We start from the raw sequence: 22,702 nt of genomic DNA on the forward strand, positions 1-22,702 counted from the left end.
AGCACACGCTGTACTGAACTACTGAATCAGCATGGAAGCTCAAATCCTCGTGTGAGGTTTGAAGCCAAAAGCCTCTGACCTAAGAGGCAAGAGGGCTAATAACTTAACCAAGTTGAAAATGATGTGAATGAAGTACAACAGTCACGCCTGTAAACTAAGAAGTCCTTAAAATTGACACTTTTTTTTGTTTGAGGTATCAGGAAAAAGGTAATTGGAAACAATGTCAGATTGCAGTTCAAGCTGAACGTTCTAGTTACAGTTCATGCTACCAGTGTATTATTCAGCAGCAAAATAATTTGCACAGTAGCAACATACAATTGTTGGAACACACAAATAACAACATGTACCTACAAATCAAAATGTAACATGAAATTGTACTCTTGGGACAGCATGCACAATTTTAAATCTTATATAGCTTATGAAGAAATTGAACTAGACAACCGGCAGTTTGGCTTTCAGCTTGCAAATTTCTGTAGAGCATGCAAAGTAAAACAACAGTTTTAGAGGAGGCATCCCAACTGTATTCCAGACAAAGTGATAAACAGTTGATGTGAAACAGATGTTTAAATATAAATAAAATAAAAGAAGAAAATAAAGGCTTTTAGTGCTCATAGAAAATCATGAGTACATAAGATCACTCGATGCTGTTTCCTCTGACCTATGTGCAATATTGTGCATGCGCACATTTTTCACGGATACCTAATTATAATGATACAAAACGTGGTCTTTTTTCATGAAACTGTATTCAGGTCTTTATAATACAGGACTTTCCTCAATCAATTTAAAATTATTTTCAATAACAGTGCTTGAAGAATGTTCAGGGATTTATGCTTCTTTAAACATGAAAACTGCTAAATAACACATAGTTACTGACTACTTCACCCATTCTAAGAACAGACATCTAATCTTAGCAGATAACATAATATGCTCTTCATGAGCTCCCTTTTTCAAGGGTCACATGTGCACATTGGATAAATGCTGCATTAGGGATAGACTCAGAAAATACTTCAATATTGTTGTTTCTGGAACAAGAGGCCTCAACAGGATAGATTCTGAGAAGCTGCTTTCCTTGGCTGGCTAGTCTAGAACTAAAGTTCAGTCTCAGAATACGGGGTAGACATTTAGGACTGAACTGTGGAAAAGTTCTCACTCACAGGGTTGTTGACAGTCAATCAATGAATATATTTAAGACTGAGATCAACAGATCTTTGGGCACAAAGGGAATCAAGGAATCTGGAAATAGGGTGGAAAATTGAAGTTGAGGCTGAATATAGAAGAACCAAAGGGGAAGTGAAAATACTAATAAGAAAAGCAAGGAAAGAGCATGGAAAGAGACTGGAAGCTAACATAAAATGGAATCCCAAGGTCTTCTCTAAGCATGTAAATAATAAAAGGGTGGTAAGAGAAAGAGTAGGACCGATTAAGAATAAAAAAAGTAGAGGCAGGAGAAATAGCAGAAGTACTAAATGAGTACTCTGCATCTGTCTTTACAAAGGAAGAAGATGCTACCCAGGTGAAATGAGGAGGTGGTAACTGGCACAATTTACAATTGAGAAGGAAGAGGTGTTAAAAAGGTTATCTTTACTTAAAACAGGACCAGATGAGATGCTTTCAAGGAAAGTGAGCGTGGCAATTGCAGAGGTACTTGTGATAATCTTCCAGTCTTCCTTAGAAAAAGGGCTGGAAAATTGCACGTTACACTCTTGTTCAAAAAGAGATGCAATATAAAGTCTGCAACTACAAACCTGTCCAGTTTGACTGGCAGGGAAACTTCTGGAAACTATAGTTCCGGACAAAATCAATAGTCACTTAGATAAGTGCAGGATAGTTAAGGGAAGCCAGCATGGATTCATTAAGGGAAAATAATGTTTAACTAACCTGCAGGAGTTTTTTGATGAGGCGACAGAGTAAGTTAATAACGACAACGCTGCTGATGTGGTGAACATAGATTTTCAAAAGGCATTTGATACAGTGCCACACAACAGGCTTGAGCAAGGTTCTAGCTCATGAGACAAAAGGGAAATTAGGCACTTGGATAAGAAATTGGCTGAGTAACAGTAAACAGAGACTATTGATAAATGGTTGTTTTTCAGACTGGAGAAAGGTTTGTGGTGAGTTCCCCACGGGTCAGTGTTGAGACCCTTAGCTCTTCCTGCTATATATTAATGACCTAGGCTGTGGTGTGTAGGGCATGATTTCAAAAATTTGCAGATGATATGAAGATTGGAAGCATTGTCAACTGTGATGAGGATAGTTTTGAGCTTCAGAAGGACATAGTAACGTTGGTGGATTGGGGAGACAAGTGGCTGATGAGATTCAATGCAGAGAAATGTGGGATGATTCATTTTGACAGGAAGAGTATGGAGAAAGAGTACAAAATAAAGGAAGAATCTCTAAAGGAGGTGCAAGAACAGACCTCGGTGGATATGTATGTAAGTCATGAAGATGGCAGGGCATGTTGAGAAAGCTGTTAATAAAACATATAGTACCTTAGGCTTTATTAATAGGGGCGTTGAGTACAAGATTAAGGAGGTCATGTTGAATTTTCATAAGACACTAGTTAGGCCTCATCTGGAGTACTGCGTTCAATTCACAAGAATGACTCCAGGGATAAAGGACTGTAGCTATGAGGATAGACTGGAGAGGTTGGGACTGTTTTCCTTGGAGAAGAGAAGGCTGAGAGGAGGCTTGATAGAGGTGTTCAAGATCCTGAGGAGTATGGACAGGGTAAATAGTGAGAAACTGCTCCCACTCAAGAGAGCCACAACAACCAGAAGTTCAAAATAATTGAACAACCAGAGGCAGAGGTTCAAAATAATTGGCAAAAGGAGTAATAGTGACATGAGGAAAAATTTTTTCACCCAGAAGGTAGAAGAAGTCTGGAACAACTCACTGAAAGGGTGGTGAGGGCAGGTTCGATTGAGGTATTCAAAAAGGAATTGGATTGCTATCTGAAAAGAAAGAATGTGCAATGTTATGGGAACAAGGCAGGGGAGTGGGACGAGGTAGAATGCTCTTTCAGAGAACCACTGCAGAGTCAATGGGCAGAATGGCTTCCTTGTGCACTGTAAAGATTGTGATTTTACTGAAACATGCATATCAATGTGATGCAGGACAGCACACTAGGAGCAGCAGCAAGCATTCCTAAAAATCAGGTGTCAACCTGGTGAAGTTAGAACACAGGGCTAGTTGCATGTTAAACAGCAGAAGCTGCATGAAATAAATGGAGCTAAGTGATCCCACAACCAATGGATCAGATCAAAGCTCTGCAGTCTTGCCACATCCAGTTGTGAATGATGGTCAACAAAGTATTAACTGGAGGAGGTGGTTCCACAAACAAACCCATCTTGAATGACGAGGAAGCCCAGAACACAAGGTTGAAGCATTTGCAACCATTTTCATTCCAAAGGGCTGAGCGGATGATCTATCCTGGCCTCCTCCTGAGGTCCACAACATCACAAGTGCCAGTCTTCTGTCAATTTCATTCATTCCACATGAAATGGCTGAAAGCACTAGATGGCTCGGGCCCTGACATCATCCTGCAGTACTACTCATGCTCCAGACCTAGCTGTGCCCCAAGCAAGTTGCTCCAGTACAACACTGGCATCTACCCAACAATGTGGAAAATCCCCAGGTATGACCTGTCCACACAAATAAAAACACAGGACAAGCCAATCTGACTAATTGCTGTCCCATCAATCTACTCTTGATCATCAAAGAGATGGAACGTGTCACTGACAGTGCTATCGTGTGGCACTTACACAGCGATGACCTGCTCATTGATGTTTGGTTAGCTTGGGTTCTAACAGAGGCACTTAGCTCCTCTCATTAGAGCCTTGGTCCAAACATGTATAACAAAGCTGAACTTTAGAGGGCAGGTGAAAGTGACTGTCCTCGACATCAAGGCAATCTTTGACCAAGTGTGGCATCATCCAGAAGTCAATAGGAATCGGAGAAACCTCTCCACTGGCTGAAATCATACTCAGCACAAAGGAAGATGGTTATGGTTGTTGGAGGTCAATCATCTCAGGAAAAGTCCTCAGTCCCAGGACATTAATGCAGGAGTTCCACAGGGTAGAGTTCTTGACCCAACCATCTTCAGCAACTTCATTAATGACCTTCTCTCAATCATGAGGTCAGAAGTGGGGATGGTCACTGATGGTCACAAAATATTCAGCACCATTTGCACTTCCTCAGATTCTGAAACAGTCCATGCCCATTTGCAGCATGACCTGGACAACATCCAGGCCTGGGCTGATAAGTGGCAAGTGATATTTGCACCACAGAAGTGTCATACAATGACCATCTATTCTTGACATTCAATGGCATTACCATAGCCACATTCCCCATTATCAACACCCTGGGAGTTACCATTCACTAGAAAGTGAACTGGATCAGCCATATACACTGTGGCTTCAAGCGAAGGTCAGAGACTGGGAATTCTGTAGAAGTTAACGCACCTCCTGTCTTCCCAGTCTGTCCACCATCTTCAAAGATGCAAGTCAGGAGTGTAATGGAATACACTTGCCTAGATGAGTGCAACAACACATGAAGCTCGACACCATTCAGGGCAAAGCAGCCTGCTTGATTGGCACCTGATTCACCACCTTAAATATTCACTCCCTCCACCACCGATGCACATTGGCAGCAGTGTGTACCATCCTGAAAACTAACTGTAGCAAATAACCAAGGCTGCTTCAACAGAGCCTTCCAAACCCACAACCTCTACTACATGGGGGGGCGGGGGGAGAAGAGCAGGAGATGCACAGGAAAACCACCACCTGCAAGTTCCCCTCCAAGCCACACACCACCATGATTTGGAACTATATTGCCGTTTCTTACACTTGCTGGGTCAAAATCCTGGAACTCCCTTCCTAATAGCATTTACAACACATGGATTGCAGCTGTTCAAGGCAGCAGCTCATCATAATCTTCTCAAGGGCAATTAGGGATGAGCAACAAATGCTGGCCTTAACAGCAAAGTTCACATCTCATTAAAGAATAAAAATTCGCAAACTTAACTTTGAAATTCAGGTATAGAGTGTGCAAAACGTCTTTAGAGATTTCATTAGAGTGAAATTCTATTACCTTTTGGTCAAATTATGCTCTTAAATGCCAGTTTGCACTGCACAATGTTAGTTGAGTCCAAATACTATTTGGGTCTGAATGCTTTTGCATTACTTTATCCGCCATTGCCTCGAAGCTGACAAGTTACTAAAAGGTACTTATATTGGATTATTTGGTTTGATTACTTTTCTATTTCTGGTATGAACTACTGATGGAGAAACTCCATTTTAGTGGATAATGAAGTATCCACTCTATACATATTTCGAAACAAGATTAGAATTCAGAACTGCATGAATAAAGCACATAACAGTTGTGAGAAATAATACAGGATGCTGTTTGCTGTACAAAGCTGTTTAGTTAGCATTTTCACTGCCCAGATGGCTAAGCATAGCATGCTTGTCAGGAACAGCTGGTTGAACAATAGGGGTCCTTTGCAAAGAAAACTTGGTCTATTGCTACGAATTTGGGCAGCTCAGTGCCTCACTGCATAAATATCCTACAGCATACTATAAAAGGTTGGTTTGTCGTCACAAATTCCCAAATATATCTCTAACACCACTTGGACGATAGAAACTGACAGATACTCAAGAGCTCACAAATTTTGGTCTTGTGTGTACAGCAATAACCAATGTACAGGAATGAAGACGAACATCATAGAAATTAATCAATGCATTTTTTTCTCTTGGCTTTGAGTCTGCCTTACATCACAGGATAGAATTGGTGTTAGCAGGTTGAGCGCGAACAGGGACAATTCAAGAAATTATACAGCACTGAACAAATTTATCCAATAGAAATTCAATACTTGGCAAAACCTCTGACAATCAGGTCACCATATTTGCTATATGATGCAAAATATATGCAATATTAATAAAACAAGTCTGCCATTTTTTGAACATAGGTTTCAGGTTTTAAACTGTCAGCAACCAAGACCAATACATTTATTGCCAGAGTGAGGAAAACAGCTGAGAGTTTTGCAATCCAACTGTTCTGCAAAGTAAGCCTGCTTTATACACCCTTAAAGGGTTGTGACAATCTGTTAACTGAAATTTTCTGTTTCTGACAGTGTGCTCCAGTTTATTTCAAAAATTAAATTTCTTCAACAGTAACCTGCCTCTATTATATTAGAGTTGATAGATTAGAAGCAAATAAGAAAAAAAATCAACAAATCTCTGCATACTATATTCTGCACTTTGACTCTTGCCCTGCTTCTACATACTGTCACCTGCCATTTTTGAACACATTGTCCAGACTCATTGCTGTAAGTGGTTGCAAATGCTTCAACTTTGCTTTTGTACTGACGTCCTGGACTCCTACATCATTGAGGCCGAGGATGTTTCTGGGTCCACCGCCTCAGTTTGTTGTTGAATTATCCACCACCATTCATGACTGAATGTGACAGGGCTGCAGAGCTTTGATCTGATCTGTTGATTGCGGGATCACTTTGTTGTGTCGATAGCATGCCGTTTCTCATGTTTGTGCCTTGTGTTGCAGCTTTACCAGGTTGACATTCCATTTTTAGATATACCTGTTACTGATCCTGGTGTGCTCTCCACATTGAACCAGGGTTGGTTGCCTGGCTTTAACATAATGGCAGAGTGAGCAACATGCTGAACCAAACTTCAGTTTTATTGCATAAATTTGGGTTGTTAAGCTCTGGTATTGCTTGAAAGACTGGTGGGGCAGACTCAACAATAATTTTAGATGGGTATGCTTAAAAAGTAAAATCTGCATGCCTATGGAAAAAGAGCAGGGCAATAGGATTTGGATAGTTAAATAGCCGGCAGAGGCCAAATGAGCAAAACGGCCACCTTCTATGCCAGTGTTGTGGCAATTGGTGAGCTTATTGGATATGTGGTGAATTGGCTACAGGCATGTGACAAATTCACATTTCATTGTGCAGCCACACAATACAGAGAGTCATATTAAAGCTGCAGGGGTGAGTATAAGTATAGCTCTGTCTCACTGGACCGCGTTTATCTGCTATCACAGATTGAACAAACAAAGACCAATCATGTTGCCAACAGACAACAGTCACATAAACATTTGTGTTTATCAGAATATAGCTCAGCTGTCAGGTTTCTAGTGACTGGAAGCCGATAGGACATTTGCTCAATGAAACAAGAAAAATAGCCCACCTTCTATTATCTTCTCTGTTCCTGTTTGCTCTGCATGCCTTTAAATGACGATACATTCAGATCTGTGGGACCACCCTGAAATCAGGGATGGCCTTCCTAAGGACAGTGGTCCGATTTCACTCAATTTTCTTAGGGAATCCAGTGATGTGAGCTAGTAGTTGGAGAAGCTTATTCAGTTTTGCTGATAGCAGTTTGCAGAAAGAGTTGAAGTGCATGAGCAATGGACAAAACTGCATGCCTGCCAATGAGGGATGAAATGTGCAATTTTGGGAAGCTGGGGAGGTGCAGCAACATCTGACTGGTGTTCAATCTTCAGCTTAATAGATCAGTCTAAATGAGTGACTGAAAGGAATTGGGCATTATTGGTGTAAATGGAGTCAACAGTCCTGGTGGAACCCAGGATTGATTGAGAGTATTCTGATGGGGTGGCCAGAAGTGCCGAATGGATGATCCATCTTGGCTTCCTCCTGAAGCCCCAGCATCACATATGTTGGTTTTCAGCCAATGCAACTGATTCCATGTAACATCAAAAAACAGCTGAAGGCTGGGGGGAGGCAGTGGCATGGTGGTAATGTCACCGGACTAGTAATCCAGAAGCCCAGGCTAATGCTCCGGAATTTGGGTTCGAATCCTACCAAGGCAGCTGGTAGAATTTAAATTCAGTTAATAAATCTGGAATTAATACTGGCAATAATGACCATGAAACCATTGTTGACTGTAGTAAAAGCCCATCATGTTCACTAATGCCCTGTAGGGAAGGAAATTTGCCGTCCTTATCTGGTCTGGTGTACATGTGACTCCAGGCCCACAGCAATGTGGTTGACTCTTAAACGCTCTCTGAAATGGCCTAGCAAGCTACTCAGTGGATCAAATTGCTAAAAAATCTCAAAGGAATGATACCGGACGGACCACTTGGCATCAACTTAGGTGCCAGAAATGACAACGGCAAACTCTGCCTTGTCAACCCTGCAAAGTCCTCCTTACTAATATCTAGGGGCTTGAGCCAAAATTGGGAGAGCTGCCCCACGGTCCTGTCTTCACATTGAGAATGCCCTCCATCATGTTGCATGGCAGTACCACTGTGCTAAATGGGATAGATTTCGAACAGATCTAGCAACTCAAAATGGGGCAACTATGAGGCGCAGGGGTCATCATCAGTAACAGCAGAATTGTACTCCGCCACAATGTGTAACCTCATAGCCGGGCATACCCCCCAATCTACCATTACCAAGCCAGGGTTCAATGAAGAGTGCAGGAGGACATGCCAGGAGCAGCACCAGGCATACCTAAAAATGAGGTGTCAACCTGGTGAAGCTACAACACAGCACTACTTGCGTGCCAAACAGCATAAGCAGCAAGCGATAGACAGAGCTAAACAATTCCACAATGGATCAGATATAAGCTCTGCAGTCCTGTCACACCCGGTCATGAATGGTGGTAGACAACTAAACAACTCACTGGAGGAGGAGGTTCCACAAATATCCCCATACTCAATGATGGGGGAGTCTAGCACATCAGTGCAAAAGGTAAGGCTGAAGCATTTGCTTCAATCTTCAGCCAGAAATGCCGAGTGGATGATTTATCCCGGCCTGCTCCAGAGGTTGCCGACATCACAGATGCCAGTCTTCAGCCAATTCAATTCACTTGTGTTACTAATAAACGGCTGAATGGATACTGCAAAGGTCCTTACAATATTCTGGCAATAGTGCTGAAGACTGTGCTCCAGGGCTTACCGCACCCCTAGCCAAGCTGTTCCAGTACAACTACAACACTGGCACCTACAAAGTAATGTGGAAAATTGCCCAGCTATGTCCTGTACACAAAATGCTGGACAAATTCAATCCGGCCAACTGCCGCCCCTTCAGTCTACTCTTGATCATCAGTAAAGTGATGGAAAGAGTCATCAACAGTGTTATCAAGCGGCACTTGTTTAGCAATAATCTGCTCACTGACGTTCAGTTCGGGTTCCGCCAGGGCCACTCAGCTCCTGACCTCAATACGGTCTTGGTTCAAAAATAGACGAAAGAGCTGAACTCCAAAGGTGAGGCGGGGTAACCACCCTTCACATAAAGGTCGCACTTAACTTCATTTATCCATTTACTCATACCATTTTTTTTAAGGAAGTGTTTTTGTCCCTAAATTTATTGTTGGCGTTAGTTATGTTGCTGCTAAGAGTATATTTCCACTTACAAGTGTAATATAGTTGGAAAGCAGTTTCATTTTTTAATGGATTTGAACTTGTGCAGTCCACAATGTCTCCTGAGTGAGTTGGGACAAGACTCCTTCCTGCACAGTGCCTCGCTACACTTGGCTCTGGTGTCAGTTCGGCTTCAAGCTATACCTTGCTTTGTAACTGATGTCAGAAACACCTCATGCTCACTCTAGTTTACAGTGTGAATGCATGTTTTGGAGGAGTACTTAACAGCAAATAGCCCCTGGGTCCTGATCTGATATGGTATTGAATTAAATGGATTTCAGGACAAAGCACATTCCTGTCTTCACTACTCCAGGTTCTAAGATGCTTTTATGTTTGACACAAGTTCAGTTCATGACAGGGAGCAGTAGCAGCTAGTAATCCAGAGTCTAAATTAATGATCAGGAGACAGGAATTCCCTTCTGACAAAGGATTTATTAGATAAACTGGGGTATTGTAAAAAACTGCTGCAATATTAGCCTCAAGAAATAAATTATGCTTATCTGGTCTGGTCTCTATATCTGATTCCAGACCCACGTTAATGTGGTTAACTCTTAACTGCCCTCTGAAATGGGCCGAGCAAGTCACTCAGTTTTATTCAAGGTGGCGGCTTACCAGCTTCTCAAAGGTAATTTGCGATGGGCAATAGGAAAAGACTTAACAGCACTGACACATAGTTAGGATGCTATGTTGATCTGATTACTCCTAGTTTTGAAATTGGATGAGCTGCTATAAATTATGAAATCCTTCTGCTTGGTTTGTGCTATCTTATCTATCCAGAGGAAACCTTGAAAAAAATTCAACACAAATACAGAAGGTAGTGTGACTGCATCACTTAATAATGGAGTAAATGAGAATGAAAAAGGAGCCCCTGAAAATCTCAAAATGAGTCTTCACAAAAAAAACCGGCTTTGACCTGAGCACCTCAATTAACAGGTACAAAATAGAATTTGCTGCCTGCAACAGTGCTGCATTCCCCTGCATAGTGAGCATACATTCTGTTTGGCCAATACTCAGTGCAATAAACATCGCATTACAAAGCTTCCATCACCATTATAAACATGACTCCAGACTCTGGAGATTTACTTTCCCCACTGAATTAGGTACAAACAATTATGCAATATAGAGTCAAAAAGCAGGGAAAACTGAGTGCAGTATTTCAGGTTTAACTGAGAAACCACAGCAAATAAATTAATAAAATTATCAACTGAAGGCTCAAGTGGAAAATTACTTTGGAAAGCAGAAAAATAGCAAGCATCTTATACTCACTCATCGTGAAGGAGAAAGAGGAGTGGTCTTACAATTTTGTTTGGCTGTATTTCTGTTTATGATTTATTGGATTGAACCCAATCTTGGAGTTATTTTTGGGGGAAATTACCAGTTGAAGCCCACAATGTCGTTTGACTTGGAGCTGAGCTGTAGACTCCCTCGGCATTCTGTCACAAAAATGCTTACTTAAACATCCTACCAGACTTCTATTCCCCTCCCTGTGAAATCTGACACATGCCCTTTGTCACCTAAAGACTTGAATATCCCAAAACACTCCTTGCAAGTTTGTCATCTTCCACCCTCCAGCAACTCCAGTTTGAACAAAGTTCTGTTGCACACGTATGCTGCACAAGGTCAGACTTGCCCATCCCACCAGTACAGAACAATTCTTTTAAAAAGCAAGAAAGATTTGCATGAAAAAGCGCTTTTCATGACCGCCAGATGTCTCCAAGTGCTTTGCAACCAAAGAAGTGCAGTCACTTATACTTAAGAAGCGGCAGCCACTTTACACACAACAAGCTCCCACAAAGTTATAATGACCAGATAATCTGTTTTTGGTGATGTTGATTGAAGAATAAATATTGGCCAGGATACCCGGGATAACTCCTCTGCTCTTCTTCGAAATAGTGCCATGGAATTTTTCACATCCACCAGGGAAGCCTATGGGGCTTCAGTTCAACATCGCTTCCAAATAATGGCACCTCTGACAGTGCTGCACTCCCTCAAGGCTGCACTGGAGTGTCAGCCTTTAGTTTTATGATCTCTAAGGCTTCTTGTCTCCCAACATTTCAACATGAAACTTCTCATCCTCAACTGCTCCTCATGCTCCATGTGGGAAGCCGGGAACATTTCCAGTGCCCAGGACCAATATGTGTGCAGGAAGTGTGTCCAGCTGCAGCTCCTGGAAGCTCGTATTTCAGAGCTGGAACGGCGGCTGAGGACACTGTGGCGCATTCGCGAGTTTGAGAGCATCGTGGATAGCATGTTTAGAGAGGTGCTCACACTGCAGCTGAAGGGACTTGAGGAAGGAAGGGAATGGGTGACCACCAGGCAGTCCAAGAGAAACAGGCAGGTAATTCAGGAGTCCCCTGGGATCCAGCTCGCAAATCGGTATTCCTTTTTGGAGGCTGATGAGGGCGCTGGTTCCTCCCGGGAGTGCAGACAGAGCCAAGCTTCTGCCACCAGAAGCAGCCTGTTTGTACAGGATGGGAGAAAGAGAGGAAGTGCAATAGTAACAGGGGATTCTATAGTCAGGGGAACAGATAGGCACTACTGTGGCCGTCAATGTGACTCCAGGATGGTGTGTTGCCTCCCTGGTGCCAGGGTCCGGGATGTCACTGAACGGCTGCAGGGCATCCTGAAGGGGGAGGCTGATAAGGCAGAGGTCATGGTATATGTTGATACCAATGACATAGGTAGAAAGAAGGATGAGGTCTTGCAGCAAGAATTCAGGGAGTTAGACAGTAAAGTAAAAAGCAGGACCTCTCGGGTTGTAATCTCTGGATTACTCCCAGTGCCACGTGCTAGTGAGCACAGAAAAAGGAGGATAGCGCAGATGAATACATGGCTTAAGGGTTGGTACAGGAGGGAGGGTTTTAGATTCCTGGATCACTGGGACTGTTTCTGGGGAAGGTGGGACCCGTACAAGTGGGACGGTCTACATCTGAACCAGAGCGGGACTAACATCCTTGTGGGCGGGTTTGTTAATGCTGTTGGGAGGATTTTAAACAAATTCGGCAGGGGGAGGGGACACAGAATGTTAGCAGAATAGGAACACATCATAATACAGTAAAACAATCAAGTCAGAAGGAGTACAGCTGCATTAAGTTTCAAGGGAGTTCGGCAAGGCTGGATGGCCTCTATTTTAATGCCAGGAGTATTACAGGTAAAACGGATGAGTTAAGGGTGAGGATTGACACACGGAATTGTGATATAGTAGCCATCACAGAGACATGGTCGAGGGAGGGGCAGGATTGGCAGCTCAATATTCCGGGAGAAAGAATCTTCAAGTGAGCTGGGGGGGGGGGGGGGGGGGGGGGTTCAAAACGGAAATGGGGAAGGTACAGGCTCAACATGTTCCCTCCTGGGTGATAGGAAGGAGTAACAAGCCCAGGGAACCATAGATGACCAGAGATATGATGAGAAGGAAAATAGAGGCTTTTAGCAGGTAGAAGGGGAGGAAATCAGCGGAGGCATTAGTAGAGTACAGAAAGTGCAGGGTGGAGCTTAGGAAAGCAATTAGGAGAGCAAAGAGGGGATATGAGTAAACTCTGGCTGGCAAAAGTAGAGAAAATCCCAAGATATTTTAAAAGTATATCAATGGGAAGAGGATTACCAGGGAAAGAGGAGGGCCCATTAGTGACCAAGAGGGCAATCTATGGGTGGAGCCAGGGGACATCGCTAGAGTGTTGAACGATCCAAGTCCGGATGATTTGAGTCCCAGACTGCTGAGGGAGGCAAGGGAGGAGATTGTAAGGGCTCTGACTCAAATTTTTAATTCCTCTCTGGCCATGGGGGAGGTGCCAGAGGACTGGAGAACAGCTAATGTAGTTCTGCTATTAAAGAAGGGTTGTAGAGATAAGCCAGGAACTACAGGCCAGTGAGTCTCACGTCAGTGGTAGGGAAACTATTGGAGAAAATTCTGAAGTAGAGAATCTATCTCCACTTGGAGAATCAAGGTTTGATCAGGGATAGTCAGCATGGCTTTGTCAGAGGGAGGTCATGTCTAACAAATTTGATTGAATTTTTTGAGGAGGTGACCAGGTGTGTAGATGAGGGTAGTGCAGTTGATGTAGGATATAAGGATTTCAGCAAAGCCTCTGACAAGGTCCCACATGGGAGACTTATAAAGAAGGCAAATGCACATGGGATACAGGGTAATTTGATAAGGTGGATTCAAAGTTGGCTTAGTTGTAGGAGACAGAGGGTGATGACAGAAGACTGCTTTATTGACTGGAAGCCAGTGTCCAGTGGCGTACCACAGGGATCTGTACTGGGTCCCCTATTATTCGTCATTTATATAAACGACATAGATGACTATGTGGGGGGGAGGATGAGTAAGTTTGCGGATGACACAAAGATTGGCCGGGTGGCTAACAGTGAGGTTGCGCGTCTTGGGCTACAGGAAGATATAGACGCGATGGTCAAATGGGCAGATAAGTGGCAGATGGAATTTAACCCTGAAAAGTGTGAGGTGATACACTTTGGAAGGAGTAATTTGACAAGGAAGTATTCAACGAACGGCACTAGGAAGTTCTGAGGAACAAAGGGACCTTGGCGTGTGTGTCCATAGATCTTTGAAGGCGGAGGGTCAGTGGGATGGTGAAAAAGGTATATGGAACACTTGCCTTTATCAATCGAGGCATAGATTACAAAAGTATGGAGGTCATGTTGGAGTTGTATAGAACCTTGGTGAGGCCACAGCTGGAATACTGCATACAGTTCTGGTCGCCACATTATAGGAAGGATGTGATTGCACTGGAGAGGGTGCAGAGGAGATTCACTAAGATGTTGCCTGGGATGAAACATTTAAGTAGTGAGGAGAGGTTGGGTAGACCTGTGTTGTTTTCGTTGGAGCAGAGAAGACTGAGGGGTGACCTGATCGAAGTGTACAAGATTATGAGGGGCATGGACAGGGTGGATAGGGAGCAGCTGTTCCCCTTAGTTGAAGAGTCAGTCATGAGGGGACACAAGTTCAAGGCGAGGGGCAGGAGGTTTAGGGGGAATGTGAGGAAAAACCTTTTTACCCAGAGGGTGGTGACAGTTTGGAGTGTGCTGCCTGGGAGGGTGGTGGAGGTGGGTTGCCTCACATCCTTTAAAAAGTACCTGGATGAGCACTTGGCACGTCATAACATTCAAGGCTATGGGCCAAGTGCTGGTAAATGGGATTAGGTAAATAGGTCAGGTGTTTCTCATGTGTCGGTGCAGACTTGATGGGCCGAAAGGCCTCTTCTGCACTGTGTGATTGTGTGATTCTGTAATTCCTTCCACTTCACTTCACCCTTCACTTGATCCTATCTAATGTAGCAGGTTATTGATACAACCACATTGCTCAAATAAGTTTATTTTCCAAGATGAGTGATAATTGACTAAATTCCAATCCCTCAGTTAATACACAGAGGCACATAACTTGACAACATCACCAGCCAAGTACCAAGAGCAGGATATAACTGAAAACGAAACCATATTTTCGATATTACAGCAGGAACATGATGGTGCAAAAGGTCAACCTTGATGCCTGGCATCAAAGCTACATGGAGTGACCACAGAAAAACTGAAGTTTGTTCGTAGTGAAGCGGACAAAAGAGGATTTTATTAAAGGATTTATGATTCTTAATTGTATTGTCAAGTTGAACTCTGAAAATAAACTTAATGTTGCCCATAGCGCATGGAATAAAGCACAGAAGTGGGATGATGAATGGAATAGAGGAATGCCCAGTGAAGCAAGCAAGGCAGAAATCGGGAGCAATTTTATGATAGCTAGACAATCATTTGCTGTGAAAAACTAATTGAGAGATATACAAAGTTGTTTGTGTAACCTATTTTTGAACTCTCATTTTGGCCAGATGTGCTAAAAATTTATTTCCTGGTCCTGCTTATGCCTATGCTCTGATTATAGAGTTATAGATTATAGAGTTAATTTATTAATTGTGGAACAAAAGTTTTTCCTTGTATGAAACAAACTGAAAAGGTGCAGAAGGGAATTATTCCATTCTTGATTCACTTCTATCTCAAGAAGAGACCACTTGCACAATATTTGATTTAAAACGGTACTTAGAAAAAAATCATAATTAAAGATGAAAAAAGAAACTGTTCAACTTATAGTGGACTTAATATACAAAATTCATAAAAGACAAATATGGATAAGGAAGATCAATCACTTCGTCTTAGCTAATCAATCAGAAAAGTGTGACTGTCCCTTAACAAGGCATCCAACTGTTCCAATGGTTTCAAGTCTATTCAGGCTTATGACCTATAAATTTGACAAAATTTGATTCCAAGTTGTTGATGCATATGAGAAACAATATGATTCTTAACACCAAACCCTGAGAGACACCGGTTCACACCCTTACCATGCCCATCGTGATACAACTTCTGAAACAAGAATCGACTGGTTTCTACCCTTCAGCTGACTTTTTGTCCGTTCTCAAAAGTTAACCCAACTTCCACACCTGTTGCTGTATCTTAACTTCACGGGCTTCCCTGCCATAAGGCTATACATATCTTGACGTTATCATATTTGCTATGGTTAACAGCATTACAGGGCTCGGGCAGTACTTGGTTGAACAATTTAGATCAGTCATGTTCCTTATGGGTGACAGCAACATTTAACTGTCTTATTTTCAGCTGTACCAACATTCTGCCAACAACCTGAGCATAAGCAAATCAATACTTACAGTTTGACTTTCAGGAAATTCCATCTTCAATAATTTATGAGCACATTCTTCAAAGTCCAAACTGTAGAAATATAAAAAGTACTTTAAATATCATTAAACAAAGCCTCAAAATATGATGTGATCACACCTTTCATTCAAATTGCAATTAAACCAAAAAATTAAATTAAGCATCAAATAAAGAAATAAAATCAAAATGAATAATGTTGTATTCAACAATTAATTAACGTTATGAATTTAGGAAAAAGAAATTGGGCACAAATCATAATCACAATTTTCTTACTTACATTTTTCTATTCAATATTTCACAGGCTTCGAGTACCATCAATATACTTTAATTGTGCAACATTTTCAGAAGTGTTTGTAGCCTGATTCCAAGCAAGAAACCATCATTTGTTGTGCACTTGCATAATTTTTCTTCCTCAACATTACAGCCTCCTCTCCCTCTTGCTCAAAAATGTTTCTGCCAACCTATTTTTCCTTGCACCATTCAAGGCAGTTTACTCAGTGGTGGCTACACAAATTCAAACACTTGTTTGTATATATTTGACATGTTACATGAACAGCGTACAGTTTAGACATTGCACTGTGCTAAACTCTGAGGAATGATCTATAGACCTTCAATTCATTGTATGCCAAAGCTTTTGGGGTTATCCAATCTGGGTGAATTGAAACTTGTTCAGACCCTTGATGCATAATATGTGACAAATATTATCAATATGCTAACCTGTCACTGGCTCAAAGACAGGAACCACATTCCCCTGACATAGACTCAAAGTCTGTGATTTTGTTACACTGAGCGACTTTCCCAAGTCTTTCAATGCACTCTAACTCAGGTGAGAAAACTGTCCTGCTACCACTTCAATGGGATGCAACAATGGACTGTAAATTAAGTGAAAATCCAAGCACAGGCAAGTTAATTAGTTGCTTCATATTTATAATAATTTTTGAAGTTTTTTATGGTTTTATGGTCAAGTCCCAGTTAATACAAATACAACTTTTTTTAAACTAAATTATGCTGGAGTGTTTGGGTTCATTATGGGAAGGCCCTGGAAGCAGCGTGCTAGTTCTGTAGTATACAACATAACCTTTCACCAGTAGTGCTGCATCACTGGTGATGATGCAAAGGATTCTGATCTTCCCACTGCGTCCTTTGTTTTAAAAAATATTTGCTGAATAAGCATACTGCTTGCAAGGCTGCATTTACTTCCCATCCCTCTTAGCCAGAGTACTTCAGAGTTAATCAAGTAATGTTGGACTGGAGTCACATGTATTACATACATAATTACGTACAGTCTAAATCACAGAAACAGGTCACTCAGCCAGTGTTTATGCCTCAAACCCTTCGTTCATCTAATCTCATCAATATCCTTCTATTACTTTATTCCTCATGTGCTTGCCCTGCTACCCCTTAATACATCTTTGCTATCTCAGCTAATCTTTCTGGTAGTGCATTGCACATTCTTAACACTCTTTGCATAAAGGAGTTTTTCCTGAATTCCCAATTGGATTTATCAGTTGCCATTTTAAATTTAACACCTGCAGCTTTCAGACTCCCACCATTGCAGACATTGTACAACTAACCTATTAAACTCTTTCATAATCTTAAAGATCTTTATTGGGTCACACCCATCTTTATTGGGTCAGGGTGGCATGTTCTCCTCCCTGTAGAGCATTAATAAAATCATTAGGTTTTTATATTAGCTTTCAAATTATCAGATTTTACTGAAATTAATTTCCCAAATTGTAATGGTGAGATTAAAACATTATGAGCAAAAATAGGCTCTAAGTCTCAAACCTGTTCCATCATTCATCTTTCTTGGTCTTTCCCCACATTCCCTAATTGACTTTGTGCCCAAACATCTCGATCTTACTTCTGAATATACTCATTGACTAAGCACCCACAGCCCTCGGGGGTTGAAAATTCCTAAGATTCATAACCCTCTGAATAAAAAAGTTTCTCATGTCAGTCCTAAATGTCCAACTCCTTGTCCCAATATTCCTATTTCTCGATTTATGAGACAGGGAAGCAGCCTCTCAACATTTAAATTCTAAGCCTCAATTACTAATCCAGCAAAAAAAGCTAGCAGATGACCAGAGTCAATGGGTTTCCAGAATTCTGCTGTAAGATCTTAAATATCCAGATAAGCATGGGCATATATATGTTCACAGGTAATCTTAAACTGCTTCTAATATACTGCAGCTTGGGATCAGGTGTGCAAATTGACATGTGGATAGGTGTTTGCTCTAAGCGGAGGCCAGAGTTTTCATTTTACATTATGTAAAGATCTATGTATAGATGTCAGGAGTAGACTGTTATATTATCCATGATAAAATAACATTATGTCGGCTCACATCAAGAATGATCATTTGCCAAATAATGCAGGTCTTCCAATTCCTGTGGAACTGTAATTTAGCACAAGTTAAAGAGTCGCAGACTGATCAGAAGGAATGGGCTCATTATGTGCAAGCAAACGGCCCCAAAGTAAATCTGGGTTACATCCATGATTAGGAGGAAAGCCCTGGTTATAAACAGAGGGAGCTATCATGAAAAAAATCCAAAGTTCAAGCTTGAAGCCCTGTGGTGAGATAAAATTAATAAATTGACAACATGCATCAGCCTAAACTGTCCAAGAATCAGTGCACTGCTTTTTGACAGGGAATGGTTCCAAGGGTTGTTTGTGTGTGCTAGTTTTGATTGCTAAGTGGAATTGGAGAGCTGAGAATTGCAGTGGAATCATGCAACACAGAAACGAGGCAGTCAGTCAGCTGATTAAGTTTGCGCTGCTGTTTCCCTCCACAAACCTGATCTCATTGCACATTCTAACAGTATAGAATAGAAATCGAGTGTCCCTTGATTTTGGTGACTATTGAATATTTAAGCTTCCTCATTACTGTTTCACTGAACAGTGCAAACAATCACTAATTGCCATATCATAACTTCATAATCTTGAAGTTAGTCTAATTATCTTGCACTTTAACCCTTCCAACTCCAGTGAAGAGAGTCTTAATATCTCAAGTTGCTCAACCAGGCAACAATCCCTTATTCTTGCCAACAACCTAGTGATTTTTCCTCATTGCTTTGAAATGCTTCCTATACACAGTACTTCAGCAGGATAATTAAGGTCTTCTGCAAGTTTTTTGTTCCATGTCTTTACATGCAAAAATCAAGAATTCTATTACCTTTTTGGTCTTTCCTATTGCGCTACCACCTTTAATGACCTGTCTAATCAAGACCGCTCAGCTGATATACTCGATTAGAACTGTCGCATTTTGAAAACAAAAGTGCAATTGCACTGCAAGAAGGAATTCAACACTGAGGTAATAGTAGTGCTGTATATTGCATGCCAGGATGGTTGCAGTAACAATACTCATGAAGCTCAATACTGTCCAGGACAGAGGAACCTACTTGATCAGTACCTCCAATAATCAATTTGATTTTCAACCCCTGCACCACTGGTTTGCGTGTGACTCAGGGTGAGCCAAGTTTACTTTGACAGTACCATTACCCCAAGAACCAGTGCTGCACATGTATGTCAACATCATGTCCAAGTCCTCCACCAAGTCATATATCATCCTTTTGTCAACCATGGGCCAGAATCCTGCAATTCTCCAACACGACTGTAGTTGTACCATCACTGAAGGACAGTAGAAATTCAAGGAGAAGGCCTGCTTTCATAGTACGGACAACTAAAAAATTGGGCTTTGCCAGCATTGTCCAACCAAAAATCCAAAAGTACTTTCATAGGAAATAACAGCACACGCTGTTTCACTAAAAACTCTTCAGCTGGGCTATATTCCTTAGCTGTTGAGGATACCAAACAGATAATTTAAAAAAAAGTTTTGGATAGGTATTCTGGAACTTGGATTCATTTGCTTGGGGTTTGAGGTTTGGATGAACAAAAAGTTTTCAGAATATTTCTTCAAGAGGTAAATTAGGTTGGGTTGAGTCAGCCACAGAATGCACTGGTGAAAAGACAAAACTTGTAGGGCCAATTTTCATTCCATACTCCAGGTTCTTCATCTGACAACTATCTAAGTAGATAACCAAGAAAAACTTCAGATTATACAACAAACTGGGATAATGAGGGTGGTTTAATAATTAGTTTTTTGACAATATTGTGGTGTCAGTGTTTCAAAAGTACCTTGTGATTGATACCAATAAAATAACAAATTTGACACTCTGCATCAACCAAAAAGACATCCAGCGCCCAGCCAGTACCAGTCAATAGTCAAATATCTCTAGTCTTTACTATACTGACAATGAAAAAGGAAGGGAAGCATAGCTAATTCTTGGTAAATACCACAGTTCAGGAAGAAATAGTCTGGTGGACGAATAGAATGTCACAATTAACAGAGCTTTACAATTTCATTGTGATTTTAACACTTAACTGAGAAATTCTAAATATGAACAGCAAGTTGGTTCTTAGAGATTACATTTCATTTCCTACCAGGTTTGCAAGAATTCAAGATAAAGTGGAAATAAGTTAAACTGCAGGCAATTCAACAAGCACTGCTGTAGGTCTCAAATCCAAATGGCAAATGCATTCAATTAAAATATATTGTTTTAAGTGAAAAAAAATGGTACCTTGGGGACCTGTGCATCAGCAATCAAGGGCAAAAATCTGAATGACAGAGATCTTTTAATTCAAGCCCACTTAGCTCTCCAAATTAAATAAAAAGTTATTGGCATGCCTCAGAGCAACTTAGTTTGTTTGCTCTTTAGTGCAAGAGCAGAAAGTGATTTGTTTCTCCAAGCTGGTTCCAATTCCAAGCATTAATGACTTTAGTACTTGTCAGAGTTCCCCTAAACTTGACAAAACTTTCTATACCCATGTTGCCTTATTGCGCAGGTTAACTATTCGCTCGTGTTCTTAGGTGACCCAATTTATCTATTGACACGGTAACTTAACTAAACAATTGGAGGCCTTTTCCTCATGTCCTGATCTCCAGTCGTAATATTTATTTATAGTAATGTACATTTATTTCAGTAATTTCTACTTCAGTAATGCAAAAGATCATGCACAATTTAACTCTTAACTAGCACATCTAAATTTTGGTTACGCCCTGCAGCAGGCTTGCACCCCTTCAGCTTCAAAATGGGAGATTTAATTGGAACCAGCCCTCTGAATATTTAAAACCTGAAATTTTAAATAGAGTCTCAAGAGATCTGCATTAATCATCTTTATGTTTTTACCTTTTATTAATAATGACGGGTGAGTTTGACCTTAAACAAAATAAATATTTTCCCCAGCTGGTTACAGCAATATATAAGTATTTAGACATGTGCCAAGAGGTTTGCTTTTGCCATAATGCACTGAGTGCAACAGCATAATTTAGAAGGCTGCGCCACTCAAAGTAGGGTGAATTTTCAAATGGCATTTGCAGCATAGTGGCAGCATTACATAATAACCAACAAATACAATAACGAAACTAAGGGGGCACTGAGCGACCAACTATATGCATGCTGTCTCCCTTTGAACAGAACCCAGGTTTTAGTCATCTGCAATTACGTTTACAAACATAATCGTGTTCAATCTGGAAAGGTGAATGACATAAGGTATAATCTCCCACAAACTGCAACACACATTCTTTTCATCCATGAAGAATGAACAAGTGTCATAATTTGCATAAATGTTTGCTAATAAGTTTGCATTGGTGAGGCCACATCTGGAGTACTGTGTACCGTACTGGCTTCCTTATTTAAGGAAGGATGAGTACATGCATTGGAAGCAATTCAGAAAAGGTTTATTTAACTACTACCTGGATTGGGCTGGTTGTCATATAAGGAAAGGTTGGTCTGGCTAGGCTTGTATCTGCTGGAGTTTAGAAGAGTAAGAGGCAATCTGATTGAAACATATAAGATCCTGAGGGGTCTTGACAGGGTGGACGTGGAAAGGATACTTCCTTTCGCGGAAGGATCTAGTACTAGGGGCCACAGTTTAATAGTAAGGGGTCATCCAATAAGGACAGAGATGAGGAGAATTTTTTTCTCAGAGGGTTGAGAGTCTTTGGAATGCTCTTCCTCACAAGGTGGTGGAAGCAGAGCCTTTGGTTATTTTTAAGGCAGAGCTAGATAGATTCTTGATAAGCAAGGTGGTGGGGATAGGTGGGAATGTGGGGGTGAGGCTACAATCAGATCAGCCATGATCTTGTTGAATGGTAGAGCAGGCTCGGAGGGCCAAGTGGCCTACTCCTGCTCCTAAATTATATGTATACTCGTCTTTATGTATGTGCATAATAAAAGCAAAGGCAATTATTTAATGAATTCAAAGTATGGAATCTGTCAGCCACACGAGGCGGTCATCTGACCTGTCGTGCCTGTCTGCGCCAGTTCTTTGGAAGAGCTGCCCAATTTGCTCCAAAACTCAAGCATTTTCTGCATAACGTTGGAAATTAGTTCTCTTCAAGGACATGTCCAATTGTCTTTTGAAAGTTCCAATGGAATCTGATTCTACCATTCTTTCAGCTAGTATGTTCAGGCCTTAACATACCTACGTGAAAACATTTCCTCTCGACTACTTTGTTTACGTATTCAAAAGCCCTATTTACAAAGCAATGCATCCGACACGCTTTAACTACAGTACCATCTTGCCATGCCTCCTTCAAAGACAAGGTCCCTCTGCTCTTGCAATCTCTTCAAA

The 22,702-nt window shown here is 41.3% G+C and overlaps 1 protein-coding gene across 2 annotated transcripts in view; it reads right to left on the minus strand.

Moving 5' to 3' along the window:
- The window catches only part of cwc22 (CWC22 spliceosome associated protein homolog), a 114,476-nt gene that overhangs the window by 19,800 nt on the left and 71,974 nt on the right, over positions 1-22,702 (minus strand). For both annotated transcript variants that reach the window (XM_041200432.1, XM_041200431.1), the window contains exon 15: positions 16,062-16,122. In XM_041200432.1, the coding sequence (XP_041056366.1) occupies positions 16,062-16,122 (61 nt within the window). The remainder of the gene's footprint in view (positions 1-16,061; positions 16,123-22,702) is intronic.

Source organism: Carcharodon carcharias, chromosome 12 (assembly GCF_017639515.1).
Source record: "Carcharodon carcharias isolate sCarCar2 chromosome 12, sCarCar2.pri, whole genome shotgun sequence".
Taxonomy (NCBI): Eukaryota; Metazoa; Chordata; class Chondrichthyes; order Lamniformes; family Lamnidae; genus Carcharodon; species Carcharodon carcharias.